This window comes from Hippocampus comes, unplaced genomic scaffold (assembly GCF_001891065.2).
Source record: "Hippocampus comes isolate QL1 unplaced genomic scaffold, H_comes_QL1_v1.1 scaffold36, whole genome shotgun sequence".
Taxonomy (NCBI): Eukaryota; Metazoa; Chordata; class Actinopteri; order Syngnathiformes; family Syngnathidae; genus Hippocampus; species Hippocampus comes.
The window spans coordinates 3943949-3960382 of NW_017805695.1; the positions used below are offsets into that span (position 1 = coordinate 3943949).

Consider the following 16434-nt stretch of genomic DNA (forward strand, 5'->3'; position numbering starts at 1 on the left):
AGAAACGAAGCCGGTGACCAAAACTCTGAAGCCTTAAATCACTCTTAAGCGAATCATCCCCTTGGTGGTGGTAATGAAGAGTGAGAGGTTCGCTCGCACTTGGAAGAGGATGAGTCCTCTTTCGCGCTCTCAGGGCGGGAGTGCAAAAGAGCATCATCATCATCATCATCAGCAGCAGCAGCAGCCTATAAAAGACACTCGAACACGCCACCGGCAGCTTTCTGCGGCTCATGCTCCCTGCAAGCAAAACGGGGGGCGGCGAGTCCAGCACGCACGTCGCCCGGCTTTGCCCTGCGCTCACGTTTTTTTTTTCTCTTCCTCAACAGCTTTCACTTTTCTTGTACTTTTAACCGTCTCCCTAGCTCTGTCATGCATTTTGGATGGCGCGGATGCCAAGGCGTAAACTTTCTAAGAAGAGAGTTGCGGCGCGCAGATCGCGCCATAACCGCAGCGAACGCGTTTGACGTTAAGTTGACAATATGATCCGAATCGGGATTTTGTCTGCGTTGCAGACATCGAGCGAGTAGTCTGCTCTGTGGTCATGGACTATGGAGGCTCAAAGTCTGTCCGTGAACGCGGTGTCCTACACTGTGGCGGCTGAGCAGAGTCCGATCGACGACGACCCGTTCGTCGGACCCATCAAGAACATCGCGCAATGGAACTTCACCATTTTGGCGCTGCTCATGTTTGTAGTCACTTCTCTTTCTCTGACCGAAAACTTCCTGGTTATGTTTGCCACATACAAGTTCAAACAACTCAGACAGCCACTGAACTACATCATAGTCAACTTGGCCATAGCTGACTTTTTAGTCTCCCTCACAGGAGGACTAATAAGTTTCCTGACAAATGCCAGAGGTTATTTCTTCCTTGGACGTTGGGCTTGTGTGGTGGAGGGCTTTGCTGTCACTTTTTTCGGTAGGTACATGTCTTATTACTTTTTTTTTTTTTTTAGCAGTTGCACGGTTGTGTCACACAAATGATATTGTCAGATATAGTGCAAAAATATCATGCTGTGGCTATTTGGAGCGTACACGTTTTTGACTTAAGATGTTTGCGGTGGAAAACTAGTTTTGATTGATTTTAAACTTCATGATGATTATTGAAGTTGTGTTGAAGTGGAGTGCGTTAATTGCCCTCACGGGTGTAATCCACGCATAGGTTTACTGTACGTACAGCACATACAGGTTAGATAAATTGGCCAGTAATGTAACCAGTTACCCTTATTGAATTACAGTGCTCTCTTTATAGAGATCAGAAACTTCAGATTAGATTGCATTAATAAAGTGGCTTGACTTGACTCGAGATAACTGTGTGTCTTGACTTGTCCAGGACAAAATGGCATTCTGTTGCACTTGCTACAGCCTTGAAGGTTTGAGACTTATGTGTGACCTGCTTAGGAGTGACACGATCCATTTCTGTTTGTGCGTCATCTTCAAGTTGCAGGTCTCAGCGTTGGATCTTTTTTTTTTTCTTCTGTTAACACCTTGATGGATGGTTAACAAAACGCTTCAAAGCATGACACCAAAATTGCATGTCTTCATGAGGACTGACTCCAACATTTGTTTCTACCCTCTGTGCCAAAATAAAACAGCAGATCTAAGTTAACTGTGAGGAATTTTGATGAATGTTCATGCAATCAAAATATTCATTAAGGAAAGTCACTGAGGAATATAAAAATAAGACTCACTTATCAATTGGCACTTGGCTTTAAAATCTAATTAAACATCCAGTTAATTGGCCCTTGTTTTGTTTTTGGATTAAAAATGTTTTTTTTTAATTGAGAGCTGAACCTCTCATACAGTCACCTCTAAGGAAGGATAAGTAGATATTTCATTAACCTTGTAAGGAAAATTAAAGTAAGACAGACACCAACTACTCCCATAATAATTTACATGCGGTTAACTGAATATGTCTCTGATAGAGTCGCTCAAAATTAAGTACCGGTACCTTTACTTTTGTCCTCCCACACCCCCGTAAAATTATCTATCTATCTATCTTGGTGTTCCGAACATAGTTTTATGGTGCTGATTTCAATGCCACTCATCAATGGGTGAGATTGGCCGATCAGTCAGATAAATAACAAGATTAATTTTTACAGCTGCTTGCTAACAAGTATTTTGATTATAGATTCATTGGTCAATTATTTTTTTAATTATTTGATGAATAAAAAAAAATACTCCTATCCAAATTCCATCCCCTTATTATACAAAAAAGTTATTATTAGAAACTGACAGTGCAGAAAATGCACAAACATATATTATAATGCAGTTGATTCAGTTCCAGCTTTGGTCTGTTATGCGCATTGTGAAGGAAAGTGGGTGGGGATGCTTCACTCCGTACAGGCTGGGCATTAGTTGGCTGTAGGCTGCAAAGTAGGAGCTGTGGGTGATCTGTTTTTGTAATCGTCAATGAGAGGCATTGATCGACAAAATGCCAATCACCAATTTTTCCACGGCAATCAGCTCAGCCCATCACGATCACTGGCCAGTGGAGTGGGGCACTACTCACTCTCTCTCACATACACACACACACACACACACACACACACACACACACACACACACACACACACACACACACACACACACTTTCTTTTCCTTTTAACATTAATGCTTTCAGTGTAAAAATGTTTTGTTTGACTATGTAGTACACAGCTAGTCTACTTCTGTACTATTACTGCAGTTTTGTTGGTAAAGTAAGCCTATGCAGCTTGAAATAAATTTCCCTCCTCCCTTTTGATATGCCTAAAACCGACCACTAGACTAGGAACAAAGTCTGTGTGCCCAAAAAGCAGAAATTCCTGCACTCAGCAAATGCTAGTCGTCCATCACTGTGCATGCCTTATCATCAGTGAGTTACCAGCACTGACAACACAGATAATGTTCACCTGTCAGTCAGATCTGTGCGGAGTGTCTGTTGAGGTCAGAATAACATAAGCGTTGATTCAGGCATGGATTCGATAATCATGTTAAAAATCTTCCTTCGGCGCCCTGAATGGCCGGCAGGTTACTGATGAATAAGTCAAAGGATGTCAATTTCAGAATTTAGAAATATTCCTGTCAATACAAAATGCTCCTTGGCAGAGATTAAGACAATTGTTTTTTAAACATTATGCAAAAGTAATTTTCCTGTATAATTTGCTAAAATCCTCCATGTGTAATTACACTGCGCTTTGTTCTCTTCTGTCACTAGAACGGTTCAAGTATTGAGAATATTAATGTTCTGATATGAATAAAGTGTTTCTTGAGGATTTATGACCACAACGCCAGTGAAGCATTAGTAAGGTACACGTAGATTGAAACAAATAGCTGCAAAAAGGGCAGCTTTAATGGTGGCAAAGAACACAATTGGTCTGGCTTACTCAAGATTTATGCATGCAAAAACAGGCGTAAACTTGATTGAACCCGCAAACGTGATGTGAAAGCTGATCTAGTCACAGCGCGCACCCAGCATTGCCTCTGCCAAATGTGCTAAATGTCCACGCAATTCATTTTGCGCATTCTGGGAAGCGTAGCCATACGCAAATGGGTGAATTTAGCATGTGCAATGTGATTTGTCAAAACCTTAGATGAACTGGACCTTTAATATAGCATGTCTGAAATGGGCTGGTTCGCCCATTTGGGGAGATAGGCAGATGCCAAGGGCGACATGTACGCTAGGGGACGCCAAAAATCATCTGAAAATTAACCTTCAATACAATCATAGTCAAACAAATGATGACTATTAACACTTAATTTCAAGGCCAATGTCAAGAGAAACGTATAAAGTCACGCCTTGGACACCAAATTGGCTAACGCTTGCTGCTGCGTATAACTATACGAGGAGGCATAGGCAAAATGAGAGGTGATGGGGAGAATCGATCTTTTCTGCTTGTGTGCATTTTTTTATAACTCCGTCAAAAGAATGTAAGGCGACACATCTCTTGTGCTGGCATTGTCCAGAGCATTTTACTTGGTTAGGCCATCCTAAGTTTTCAAATACAGCACAAGGTTGGTCTGGATGAGCACTCAAGACAAGTATTAAAAAAAAAAAAAAATAGTTGAAAAAAGAACTGCTGGCTTGACCAAAATTATCAAAATGATAGATTTCTTTTCTGTAATTCAGTAATATGTTTTTTGTCTTTGAATAAGACTCTCAATTGCATCAGTTAAAATTGCACTAGCGGCGCAAAAACAAATGCTCCTTGGTAAAACCATCAGCTCTTCATTGACTGTCAAGCCTTCTTTTTAAAGATGACCAACCACTCTTTCACCAGTTCCCCACAGTGTGTTGGAATTTACTGCCGGCTATTTTACGTTTTAGTCAAGATTGCAGTCTTAGTAAATCAGCAACACGCCCACCAACAGTGTGCGCAATCTGTCAGAGTGAACACGCAATTTGGGATACAAGTAAAACAGGCCCAACGCGTTTCAAGGTTGACCAAATGAAAACTTCTTTCAGAATACATAAGCTCAGCGGTTACTCAAGTGATATTTAATCAATTTGCAATGGACTGGAGGGAAAATCCGGTTCAGTCTAGTCTTGTTTTAGGGTCCGACAGGTGTGTCACTGTGGCCACCTGCTTTGGCATTTGTTGATAAATTAGACATTGATGAAAATAAGCCGGATGCAGGTCGTCCTTGTTATTTTGCTCAGGATGTCACGAGGGAATAGATTAAGAGACGGTGGTAACAAAATACGTAGATGTTCGTGTGCGCGTGTGTGTGTGTGTGTGTGTGTGTGTGTGTGTGTGTGTGTGTGCGTGTACGAGAGAGAGAGAGTTCCTGTATCAGTGCACCATTTTCGCTTCTTATTATGGGCTACTAAAAAAACAAGACCAAAAAAAAAATTGTCAGTTTCATTCGTCAATCTTTGTATCGTTTCATGTTTTAATGTGTGAAGCATAATGGAACATCCTGGTTTCCACCATTCTCTTTTGTCCTCCACACTAAGCTCAGACACTGCGAGTCTGTGATTGTAGAGAGAAAGGTAATTACCCGCTTGGTGAGAATGAGTTATTACCATAATTAAAGAGAGCTTTTTTTTAGTCCATCATGAGGCAGCCTAATTCAACCACCCTGGATCATTTAACTATTTCTAGCATCAGTAACTTTACTCACATCTCTTTGGCTTTCCAGAGCTGAGATCCGTTGTCAAGCAATAATAAATAACCACACTGTAGGGGAAGTTATAACCAGGCCATCCCAGCCCCATATGCTTCTAAGCATAATTTAATTAAACATAATAACATTTTCAGTTAAAAGAGAGAAGTCATTTCAAATACATTATCAAATGCAGAAATCACACGCACTTAACATTTTAACATAGCGGAAAATTTGCATGTAATTCGATTACTGTGTTGGATGACAAATGAGAGGCACTGAGCGGCGATTATTACAGATATTAAAGACAAACTTTTTACTGAGCAAGGGTGTCGTCTTCCGCAAAGCTGTATTAGTGGAAAGTCTCGACACCCTTGGTTTAACACATGTCACCTGATTAATGGACGTCATCTTTTTGGTGAAGTCATTGATGGTGTATGTGTACACTCGCCTGACTTGTGTGCGGGCAGCGTGGAATTGGTTCTCACTCAGTGATGGTGTGGATGTGGGTGGGAATGGTTGTTTGTATCCATATGTGCCCCTGTGACTCAATGGCAACCAGTTCAGGGTGTAGTCCGCCTTTCGCCCAACGTCAGCTGGGATGGGCTCCAGCAACCCCCTTGACCCCATTCACGATAAGCTGTCTTGAAAATGGAAGGATAAACTCTGATAAAGGGACACTGCCACCTATTGCAGTGGTTGTGCAATTACACATTGGTACTTCGGTTCCTCCCACGTTCCATAAACACGCATGGCAGGTTAATGGAGCACTCTAAATTGTCCTCAGGTGTGAGTGTGCACGTGAATTGTTGTTAGTCGATGTGAGCCCTGCGATTGGCTGACAACCAGTTCAGGGTATCCCCCGCCTACTGCCTGAAGGTTGCTGGGATAAGCTCCAGCATGCCCGCGACCCTCATGAGCATACGTGGCTCATATAATTAATGGATGTTTTCAGCATTTGACAAACTGCATGATTTGTGGCTCTGGGATGTTCTGTTCATCACAATCACAGCCTATTTCTTTCATAATGTGTGTGTGTGTGTGTGTGTGTGTGTGTGTGTGTGTGTGTGTGTGTGTGTGTGTGTTGTGGTGTTGTATGTATGCATTTTGTTAATTGCGTTGCATGGCATCGCAAAGTGACATTAAAGTCAAGCTAGGTAACAATATGGCAAATGTTGCTGTCCACACTTTCCTCTATACTGCTTTGGGATCCTGTACTCATGCCACTATGACTGATCTGCTGTTTGCCTCAGGAATTGTTGCCCTGTGGTCTTTGGCCATTCTGTCCTTCGAACGATTCTTCGTGATCTGTCGACCTCTGGGCAACATTCGACTGCAAGCCAAACACGCCGTCATGGGTCTGCTCTTTGTCTGGATCTTTTCCTTCGTTTGGACCTTCCCGCCGGTGCTGGGCTGGAACAGATATACCGTCAGCAAGATTGGAACAACCTGCGAGCCTGACTGGTGAGAAACATCCTTGTCTTGTTGACAGTAGACTGTATGTTTAAGACATGCAAAATCAGCCGGGTAGGATCCAGCTCACCTGTGATGCTAATGAAGCCATGCACAATAGGAAACGGATGGATAGATGATTCACAGATATACGGCACATTCAACAAGTCACAGGAAATGTTTCAACTTTTTCAGAGTAGTCAGTTTACCATAAAAGAAGAGTCAATTCTTGGGCAGATTTAGGTACTGGCAATGACATTAATTAGTGTGAAATTCATTCTAGGTTTCAGAGAGTAAAGTTCTGTCTGTTGCTCCTGTGCTGGAGAAGAGGTCACGAGAAATATTTGCCATTCTAGCTTTTTGTAGGAAAGCAAGAACACATATGATGGTCACTAAAATAAGCCATAAGCCTGGTATTTAGGATAACGTCATGTTTTAATGTCATAACATTTCTGAGAGAATGTGCTTTGGACAGATAAGACGAACCGAAGCTGAGTCTGAGATTTTTGTATAAATGTAAGTACATTTGCTTCCATTAATTTGAAGCTGAGAGAGCTAAGAGTCTTGCATGTTTTGTTTTCCATAATATTTTACTAGAATAGGCATGAGTAAAATCACAGAAAGAAGTGAGACAAACTGTTATGGTGAATCAATTAGTATATAAACACGCGGAGCTATTTTTGGTACGTGGAGATTAGATTATAGCGTGTTCAATTAAAGAATGCTCGGGTAACATTGCGGTCCTTTTATTCCTAGTTTGTTTTGTTAGTTTTGATACATGTACAGTGAAAGGCACAAAAAGAAGAATATGGAAGAATAAAATTCAGATAACTTCATAATTTAAAAAGAATGCATATAATTTATTACATGTAGCATTAACAGAATACTGAGCATTTTGCAATGTATTTTTTATGGTATGCTGTTTTATCAAAACAAAATCAAAAGATGTTGAGTTCTAAACTCACACTGCAGTAGAGTGTCTCAAGGTAAAATTCAAGAAGTGAGCACTGACCTTGGCCGAAAGGGTGCCATCTGGGTAATGCAATTTAGCTGCTTGAATCAAGGCATGCAGATTGGTTGGGGGGGGGGGGGTATTCAACTTCAAGGAAACCACTGTTCAGTTGAAGTCTTAGGGATACACAGACAGAGAGTAAGTGATTAATCTGTGGCTGTGAGATCTGTGAGATAGTACCTGAATGTAAGAAGGGTCCTATAACAAATAGATCATACATTTTAAGCCTAAATTATGCACTAATTTTATTTTAATTTGGTTAGCGCGTTGGCCTCACAGTGCAAAGGTGCAAGGTTCGATTCCGGCTCTGGCTTCCCTGTGTGGAGTTTGCATGTTCTCCCCGTGCCTGCGTGGGATTTCTCTGGGTACTCCGGTTTCCTCCCACACTCCAAAAACATGCATGGCATGTGAGTGGAACATTCAAAATTGTCCCTTGGTGCGATTGTGAGTGTGGATGGTTGTTCATCTATGTGTGCCCTGCGATTGGCTGGCAACCCGCCTTCTCCCCGAAGACAGCTGGGATAGGCGGAATAGGCTCCAACATGCCCCGCGACCCTTGTAAGGATAAGCAGTTCAGAAAATGGATGGATGAATGGATGCATTGATCTAAGTTTGAAAAAGAAGAAACAAAACGAGAGCCACTTTCTTTCAAATTGCCCATAGGACAAGACACACAGATCATGTCATTGAAAATTTTGTGTGTTTACAGTTAGACGAGAGATAGCAGGAGAGCCATGTTGAAAAATGAAACCAAAGTTACTTAAAACTCAGACTTGTTTCTTGGCTAGTTGGGGAACATTTGAGATATTTGTACCCAGTGCAAGTCCGGCACGTAACGCAGTCTAACTGTGTGCAGGGGTGAGCAACACCAAGTTTTGGTATTTTCTCAGTCACATGCAGCTTGGTACATTTAGAAATGGGTAGTTTGCGTCTTTTGAGTTGTGAACACAGTCGACTTGCTTCGCAGTGGCTCCTCTCATTCAAATGGCACACAGTCTTTGACATAGTCGAAGTCGAGACTGATTTGCCGGAGTCCAAGTTGACTAGGGTGATCACAGATCACCGTGTGAAATGGGTACTTGGAGACCGCCTTTTACCCTGATGCTACGTGCACGTCACCGCATAACTGTGTAGGAGGGTGATTTTCCAAGTACAATTAAGCTGATGTGTTCAATGAATTGATTACTACAATGATTCAGAGGGTCCCATGTATGGTGTTGTCGTATTTAGGGCTGAAATACAATCTGAGTCACCACACATTTGCAGAGCACAGAATTTGTGCGCCTGCGCCTCAATCAAAATCACCCAAATCGCATTACGCCACCTGCACCAATACGTCGACCCGCTTCTAGCAGGCATCAACTTTAGTCTACTTTTAGCCACTAATTGTCAGATACACCGGGAGCATGTCAAAGAAAATGTCCCAGTATTCTGCAATGCCAAACACACGAGATGAGGCTTTACCTGACCTGAAAATCAAGATACGCCAGTTTTGTACGCGTGGCTGCGCATGCCTTAAACATGAATAAAGAGCCCTCAGAGTCAGAGAGTAAATCACACAACCTCATGTAAGAATTGACTATAAAACAACGAACAAATGTCCCCCCCCCCCCCCCCCCGAACAAATCTTGTCAAGATGAGAGTCATTTGAAAGTGTGTACATGTATACGGTAAAAGCTAAAAGCAAAGCAGTTCGGTCGAACAATAACAAATAATGTGCTCAAGTTATTGTTTTACATCGTTGCAAGTACACATAATTAATATCAAACAAGAGGATGTGATGTTGCACTCTCTACTGTATATCAGTGGCTGCATGCTGAAGAGAATCACTTCCCAAAATGACCGAAAGGTCAATGATGCAACGTGCCATGCGGCACCTTCTCGACTATATTCCTAAGCCCCATTTGTTTGTTTTTATACTTTCTCAATAAATATAGAGACAGCTATCTTTCATCCCGCTCCTGAGCGATTGGACAGGAAACAGCATATCAGAATTTGCCTCCCTGATCGGATGACTTTGTGGCACATCAAGCTGTGTCACGTTGAGTGAACGTAAAGGCAGAGTTGAGTGCTCAGGAAATGCAAGAGAGAGAGAGAGAGAGAGAGAGAGAGAGAGAGAGAGAGAGAGAGAAAGCACTGAACAGCCCCCACTTCCCCAAAGTGAAATTAGCCACAGGGATCCCACTATATAAAGATTCGGAAGCACATACTGTAATTTACAACAGGCCAATGTTCCGACTGACACAATTTCCCAAGATACTGGAAAAGAGATTTGCAACAAAATTACATGGCAAAAAATGATTGCAGTCAATATGGTTTGCAATAAATGTATCTGAGGGACTTTGGCATAGAAAAATATTTAGATGTCTCAAAAAATAGAGATGTATTGGGAGTTTTCCTTGATGACGTGAACTCACTGAACCCGTACAAGAAGCATCCTCAAAATGTAGACAATTTGCTACATGAGTGTTTTGTCACAATGGCTTTGCTCAAATTATTCATTGCTGTATGTGGGAACTGAACACTATTTGAATGGATGTGTGTCTACCAGGTATTCATCCAACATCACTGACCACAGCTACATCATTACCTTGTTCTCCACTTGTTTCATTCTGCCTCTTGGACTAATCTTCTTCTGCTATGGGAAGCTACTGCGGAAGCTCCGGAAGGTCAGTGCGGCTTCAAATACACCTGGGGAGCGAATGGCCTTGTTTTCACTTATTTGAGAAAATATTTCTGAAGTCATAGATACAAGAGGCCTGCCTACATGAGTCCTTTCCTCACTATAAGTACTCTGAATGAAATCCACCATTATCTTCATGAGATACCACAATCAGTATTGAGTTAAATGTTTTTTTTTTTGTTTGTTTTTTTTTAAACCTCTCATCACACTTTAGGTTTGGAAATCAAGTGGAACTGGGACTTAAATTCTGGTTCTCCCGGAAACGTTCACATTTTAAAATGTCGGTGCAAAATTTCGGGAGGTTACATGTTTCGGTTACGGGCCATGTGTACTCAGAATTGCATGGCTTCAGTAAACGCTTGCCTGCAGCCTCCGCCATGGTGGCTGCTATCGGTGCGGAGCTGAACGGAGTGACGGCTGTGGCTGGCCGGCCTCGCTTGGAGGGTGTGAGAAAGGCGGAGCTCACCCGAATGCTGGCCAGATTCGCGGGGCAAGAGGAGATGCCGATGTGTGGTTTCCCAGCCGCTCGCAGTAACCTCAGGGCTGGAGAGCGAACCGCATGAACACCGGTTGCCAACCTTTATTAACACAAAATAAATAAATAAAGACCAATTTACAAGTAATAAAAAGCATGTTGCCCAAGGTCACATGACATACCCCCCCTTGACATCGCAGCATGGCGGCCCAAGGGGCCCCAACCCACTATTTGAGGAGGACTGTTGTAGTGTAAAATGTCAATGTAGTTCTGTATTCTTGATGTTCAGAATGTCCATGTCACTTGAAAAAGCAGTCAATACTTATATTGCATTTATCTGACCATCACAGATGTGCAAAGGAATTGACATTCCAAAACTCTGTCAAACTCATGCTTATTGCCCTGTTGAGAAAAGACCACACGTGCTGTTTTTTCTGACCTTAGTGTACTTAAAAGTGTGTTTGAAGCACACTTTAATGTGACTTGTAAAGCCATGTCAGCAATATCTAAAACCATAAATAAAATCAAGAACCCTTTTCTTTCCCTCTAGGTGTCCCACGGTCGTCTGGCCAATGCCAGGAAGCCCGAGCGCCAGGTGACCCGGATGGTGATAGTGATGATTATAGCATTCATGGTGGCATGGACACCATATGCTGTATTTGCTATACTGGTTACAATTCATCCAAACATTGAATTGGATCCAAGGTTGGCTTCCATTCCTGCATTCTTCTCCAAGACAGCTGCGGTGTACAACCCAATCATCTACGTGTTCATGAACAGACAGGTAATATTTCCTCTTTTAACTGAAGCTTAGACATATCATGATGTGTGTACTGCAGTTGAAATTTGCCGTGAATCCCAAGATGTCTATATTGTTGGAGGAGCTTGCCTGGTTCTAAATAATGCACGGCATATGAATAAATAAAATGTGCAATTCAGTAGGTACAATTGTCCATATGAGGCCCTGTTGAAAAATGCATAACCCACCTATGTAATGCTTGTAAAGTTGGCTATTGGTACTGCTAGGAATATTCAAGTCACATTTCTCTTGTTAAGGTTTGCACTGTACTGCCTTGAACTGTTTGTGAGATTGGGACAGTATTTGGCTCAACATCATTGAGTGATCCAGTATTGACAAGAATAGAGCTTGTATAAAAGAAGCACATTGACGCTGAGATCAATACATGAAGCTATTGCTAAGGTGCCGATACTATATATACCATACTATCATAGTACACATTAGGGGTGTAATGATAGTTTTTTTGGAGTGATAAAATACATAGAGTCAAATCTCGTTACAATGTACGTGGAGGGACATAACGAATCTGCACATTATTACGGGAGCTCGTTGTAACCATTTCCTATAAAATGGCCGCCAAGTACGATGTATAATACAGTATGAACAGATGTAAAAACATGAGTGTGCAATACAGTATAAACATGTCAATTAGAAATATGTGAAGATGAAAAAAAAATAAAATTATAAGACATGAAATAAACAACTGTAGCATTCCTACTTCATCTCTGAAAACATTCAGTCAGCAAATGCCAGTGCTGCCGACGTCTGAGAGAGTCCCTTTCAAAAGTGAGAGACAATTTCAGGCTTCACAGACAGCGAGATTTGCTTCCGCTGACCTGATATGTTTTCAGAGAATGTGCTCAGGACAGCGAGTTACGGCAGGCGGGACAACAATGTACCGATTCGATCAATAGCGTTGCTAAGCAACGGAGGGGAATCCCGCACCGTACATTTTGTTCATAAGCAATGCGGCGGGAGTTAGATTCCCACGGTTTGTTGTAACAAAGGCCTTTTCACTATTTTGTGGGGGAAAAAATCCGGCTGTTATAATGACTTTTCCTTTATAAAGGTGTTTGTTGTAAACAAAATTGGCAAATGGAAAATGAATTGTATTAAATCGAGAATTTGAAACGTGAACGTTGTAGGGGTGAAAATGTAAACGGGTTACGTTGAAACGAGGTTCGACAGTATTGATATAAGGCCTAATGATTCGACACAATATATCACTTTTTTTAATGAGACAACTTAATACGATGAAGGCGAGTTCGATATGGTAATTAAAGGTAAATCTCCCGTGACCCTTGTGAGCTTAAGCGGATCAGAAAATTAATGGATGGATGTTTTCTATTATTATTTTTTATAATGTATTACATTGTTCTTTATATGACCTCTTGGTTTCACCAAGAGGCTTTCCTAATACAGAATTACGTACCTAAACGTTATAAATGGGGAGGGGGGAGGGGGGGAAGTGTATGTAACACACCGCCAACTACTGTAAGTGTGTAATTGCATAACAAAAAAGGCCATAAGTTCAGACTCCCCTGCAGGGAACTGCATGTCGTCTGTATGTCCATGGGAGTGTCCTACATCTTACTTCTTTAACTGGGTCAGCCTCTGTCAACATGAAAAGTAGATGCAAATAAGAACACTGGATCAGAACGCCAACTACTTCGGCTAAGTAGCCAGTACTTGAAGTCAAGTGACTTGTTTTACGTCATGCTCAGAATAAGATTTACAAAAATGCAATTACATTGAAGAAACACATGCTGAGAAACACAGCATTTTATAAAGCACCAACAGCCTTTGGCAGAGGCCCTGTTCCAGGTCTGGGAATGAGTTCTATCTCTGGAAAGGGATCATATGAGCACAGTTTCCTAATGGTTAGCAGAATGTATTTACAGACTAATGAATGGCAGCGACTACAGAGAAGCCTACTAAAGTGCTGCCATACTTCACTCACAGGACATAGCAATCTATGGCTGGATAACACATCATACTGTGCTGCTACAATTGGCTCGTCCACATAATTGAATGACTCACATGGACATGTTCCACCAAACCACTTATGACCCTGATCAAGAAATGAGCTGATACAAAAGGGCTTAAAGCACTGCTTGTGTCAGATCCACTACTCCACAACTTCAAAAGACTGTGACCCTAGAAAGCAGTGGTGTCCAATATGTGGCTTAGGGGCCATTTGTTGCTGTTTTGTTGCTGCCCGCACAATATGCTAAAAAAAACAAAAAACAAAAAAACCCATTTGTGCACACTTAATGCTATTTATAAAAAGGGGGTGATGATGCGGGCAGTGTTAGAAGGGTGACTGTCGAAATAGCGGCGGGACGTGAGTGATGGGGAAGACCACCATTTCCCCAATAAAGCAATTCAAGATCGGCAAAGACACAAATGTACAGCTAAAATATTGAAGTGATAAAAAGGGGTCAATGTATTTTATTAACGACGGCTTGAGTTTACTGCCTGCAGTACATTCGGCTGCCACTAGGGGCACGGCACCCATTTTTGAATTAAACGTAAAAGGGTCAAACCAATGAAAAACTTCTTAAAATCAGTCATTGATTCGAAGGATGGTACATTTGGAGAGATGCGAGTTTGACACTGCACAATACAGTTTTCATGAGGTGCACGTTTATTCTCAAAGCCTACATGGGAATTGGAAAAATTCCATCATAAGGAAACTAACTACTATGAAAAGAGTAGCAAAGAATGAGAATTTAATTGGAAAAAAATAAAATACAACAACAATAAAAGCAACTAAAAATGAACTTCGCATGAGCTGGTGTTAACGTTCTAAAAAGACAGAGATGGGACTCATGGGCTACCTTAATCACTTAGAGCCAATTTTCAGCACCATTTTTTTTAAAGCACCGTCAGAGGTATCCTTTAATACAAAGTGAGAAGTGGTTCTCGCATGTTTAACTTCACATTGTACGTGTCGTGCTGTCTGCCTTTTTGCTAGTTGACTTCAATTGCCCATTTTGTTTCAGTGCCTTTACACACAGGACACCATGCAGGGAAAAAGCCACCTGAAATCGGCAGTGTGAAAGGGGTTTGAAATTGAGAACGAAGCAATTTGGATTGTACCGCCAGCTTTAGGAGGAAATGGTTTTGACCTGAATAATACAGGAGTTAACAAGTCCCCTTAATTGATGCTCTTATAGCTCTTTGCATGTTTTCACTAGATCTGCCCTTAGAAAAATGTAAGCTTGTGCAAAGTAGACATTCTGCAGAACATATGATGAGGATCTGTTTAAGATATTGTTATTTGCTTAAAACTTAAAGCACACAGATGACTTGTCATGCTTTTGATTTGTATTTAGTTCCGGAAGTGCATCATCCAGCTCTTCACCGGCATCGTGGCCGTGCCAGAAAGCAACTTGAACCAGACGTCAGAGCGACCAGGAACAACTGCGGACAGTCAAACAGGAGAAATGGCTGCCATTGCGGCCCGTATACCGGTATCGCCCAGGTCTGAAGATTCTCCGACTGACTGTGGCTCCTTTGCTCAACTCCCTATCCCAGAGAACAAAGTATGTCCAATGTAACAGCGACGAAGAGCGGGTCTACTCCAGCATGCATTTCCTTGGTAAAAAAAAAAAAACAAACAAAATTCTTGCCGTACCGGAACTTTGGACCATACCGGTATTCGTTTTCATTCTTGGAAGGAGTTGTTGAGCTCAAGATATCAAGGCTAACCTTTTGTACTTCACATGCAGTCAACGAGGAAACAAAAGTTCAAAAGCAAATGAAGCTTTCTGCTGATGCGCATTGAAGCAGTTGGCTCAAAATGTTATTTGCATTAACCCAAACTATTAATAGGAAAGAAACTGTGCAGATAGGAAAGCTTTAGCCATTAGATACCTTGTAAAGATGAGCTTGCCTTATATTTGTTTCTTACTGGTGGCTGTCTTTGTCGTTCTGCTGAACACACATGCACAACTTGCAGTGTGCCACAAAATGCAACCTGCACTTTAATCGACTTAATAGACTTTCATACTGTATCTCCATGCGAATAGAAGCTTCTGGAAAAATCACAGCATATGTTAGTTTCGGGCTCGTCAACACTATTCAAATCAAATCCCCCAATTCTGCCCTTCATCGACTCAATTTCCTTTGTTTTTCATGCCCTGAGGCCCTACGGAGGAAGCATTGTTTTACTATGCTGTTTTAGTACTTTGGCAGCGCATCTTCAGTCAAATCCACACGTCAAAAAAGTTAGAAAACCCCGTTTGGATTTGTAGACTTTTTTTTTTGTTCAGACTGTGTTGACTTGTGACGGGCAATACTTTCATCTGTGCTGCAGTTGGTCCCTATTGCCTCGACTGCTGAGATACAAGGGCAATATGCACAATGCGGTGAAGATGCGATCAACAAGCACACAAAGATGCACACAACAAACACCTCGCCCCACATATATCAGCTATGGTAACGTATTTTCCACCCTAAAAGGCGCACTGGATTATGAGGCGCACCTTCAATGAATGGCCTATTTTGTAATTTTTTTCATATATTGGATGCACCGCATTATAAGACGCAATCTACAATGCATCCACTAGATGGAGCTACGCTCAAGGAAATGCCAACAGAACACTACACTACACCCTGATTTATATCGCGATGATCAGATGTCAGTAAAACTTATTTAATAAAGCAGCAACACAGTTCACTTAACCAACAGCAAGTTATAACATTAGCCCTGTTCACACGGCACACATTTGGTCCGACGCTGCACCGAAATATTTTGTTGCGATGTATTTTACACCGGAGCAAATTTTGTGGAGCGGTCACACGTGCAAAGCCGCTGAGCGTGACAACTCCGGCGCAGCGTCGAAGCAGCTCCACTTGCGGTCACACGTGCAATTTCTGCTCCGGACCAAAACGACAGGAATGCGGAAGTAAAACAGGTTCGGGTCG

At 41.8% G+C, this 16434-nt stretch overlaps 1 protein-coding gene across 1 annotated transcript; it reads left to right on the forward strand.

Moving 5' to 3' along the window:
* The first annotated feature begins 237 nt into the window (after window positions 1–237).
* On the forward strand, window positions 238–16027 carry valopa (vertebrate ancient long opsin a). Its single transcript, XM_019881861.1, has 5 exons — window positions 238–915; window positions 6335–6545; window positions 10097–10214; window positions 11254–11487; window positions 14841–16027. Exons 1-5 carry the CDS (start codon window positions 549–551, stop codon window positions 15063–15065), a joined length of 1155 nt encoding a protein of 384 aa, XP_019737420.1. The 5' UTR covers window positions 238–548; the 3' UTR covers window positions 15066–16027.
* Window positions 16028–16434: the final 407 nt, after the last annotated feature.

Bases quoted from the DNA above. Each gene is read 5' to 3' on its own strand.
- valopa (XM_019881861.1), top strand. From the start codon at position 549: ATGGAGGCTCAAAGTCTGTCCGTGAACGCGGTGTCCTACACTGTGGCG. The intron at 10,215-11,253 runs GTCAGTGCGGCT...CTTTCCCTCTAG, and splicing joins TACTGCGGAAGCTCCGGAAG to GTGTCCCACGGTCGTCTGGC. The intron at 11,488-14,840 runs GTAATATTTCCT...ATTTGTATTTAG, and splicing joins ACGTGTTCATGAACAGACAG to TTCCGGAAGTGCATCATCCA.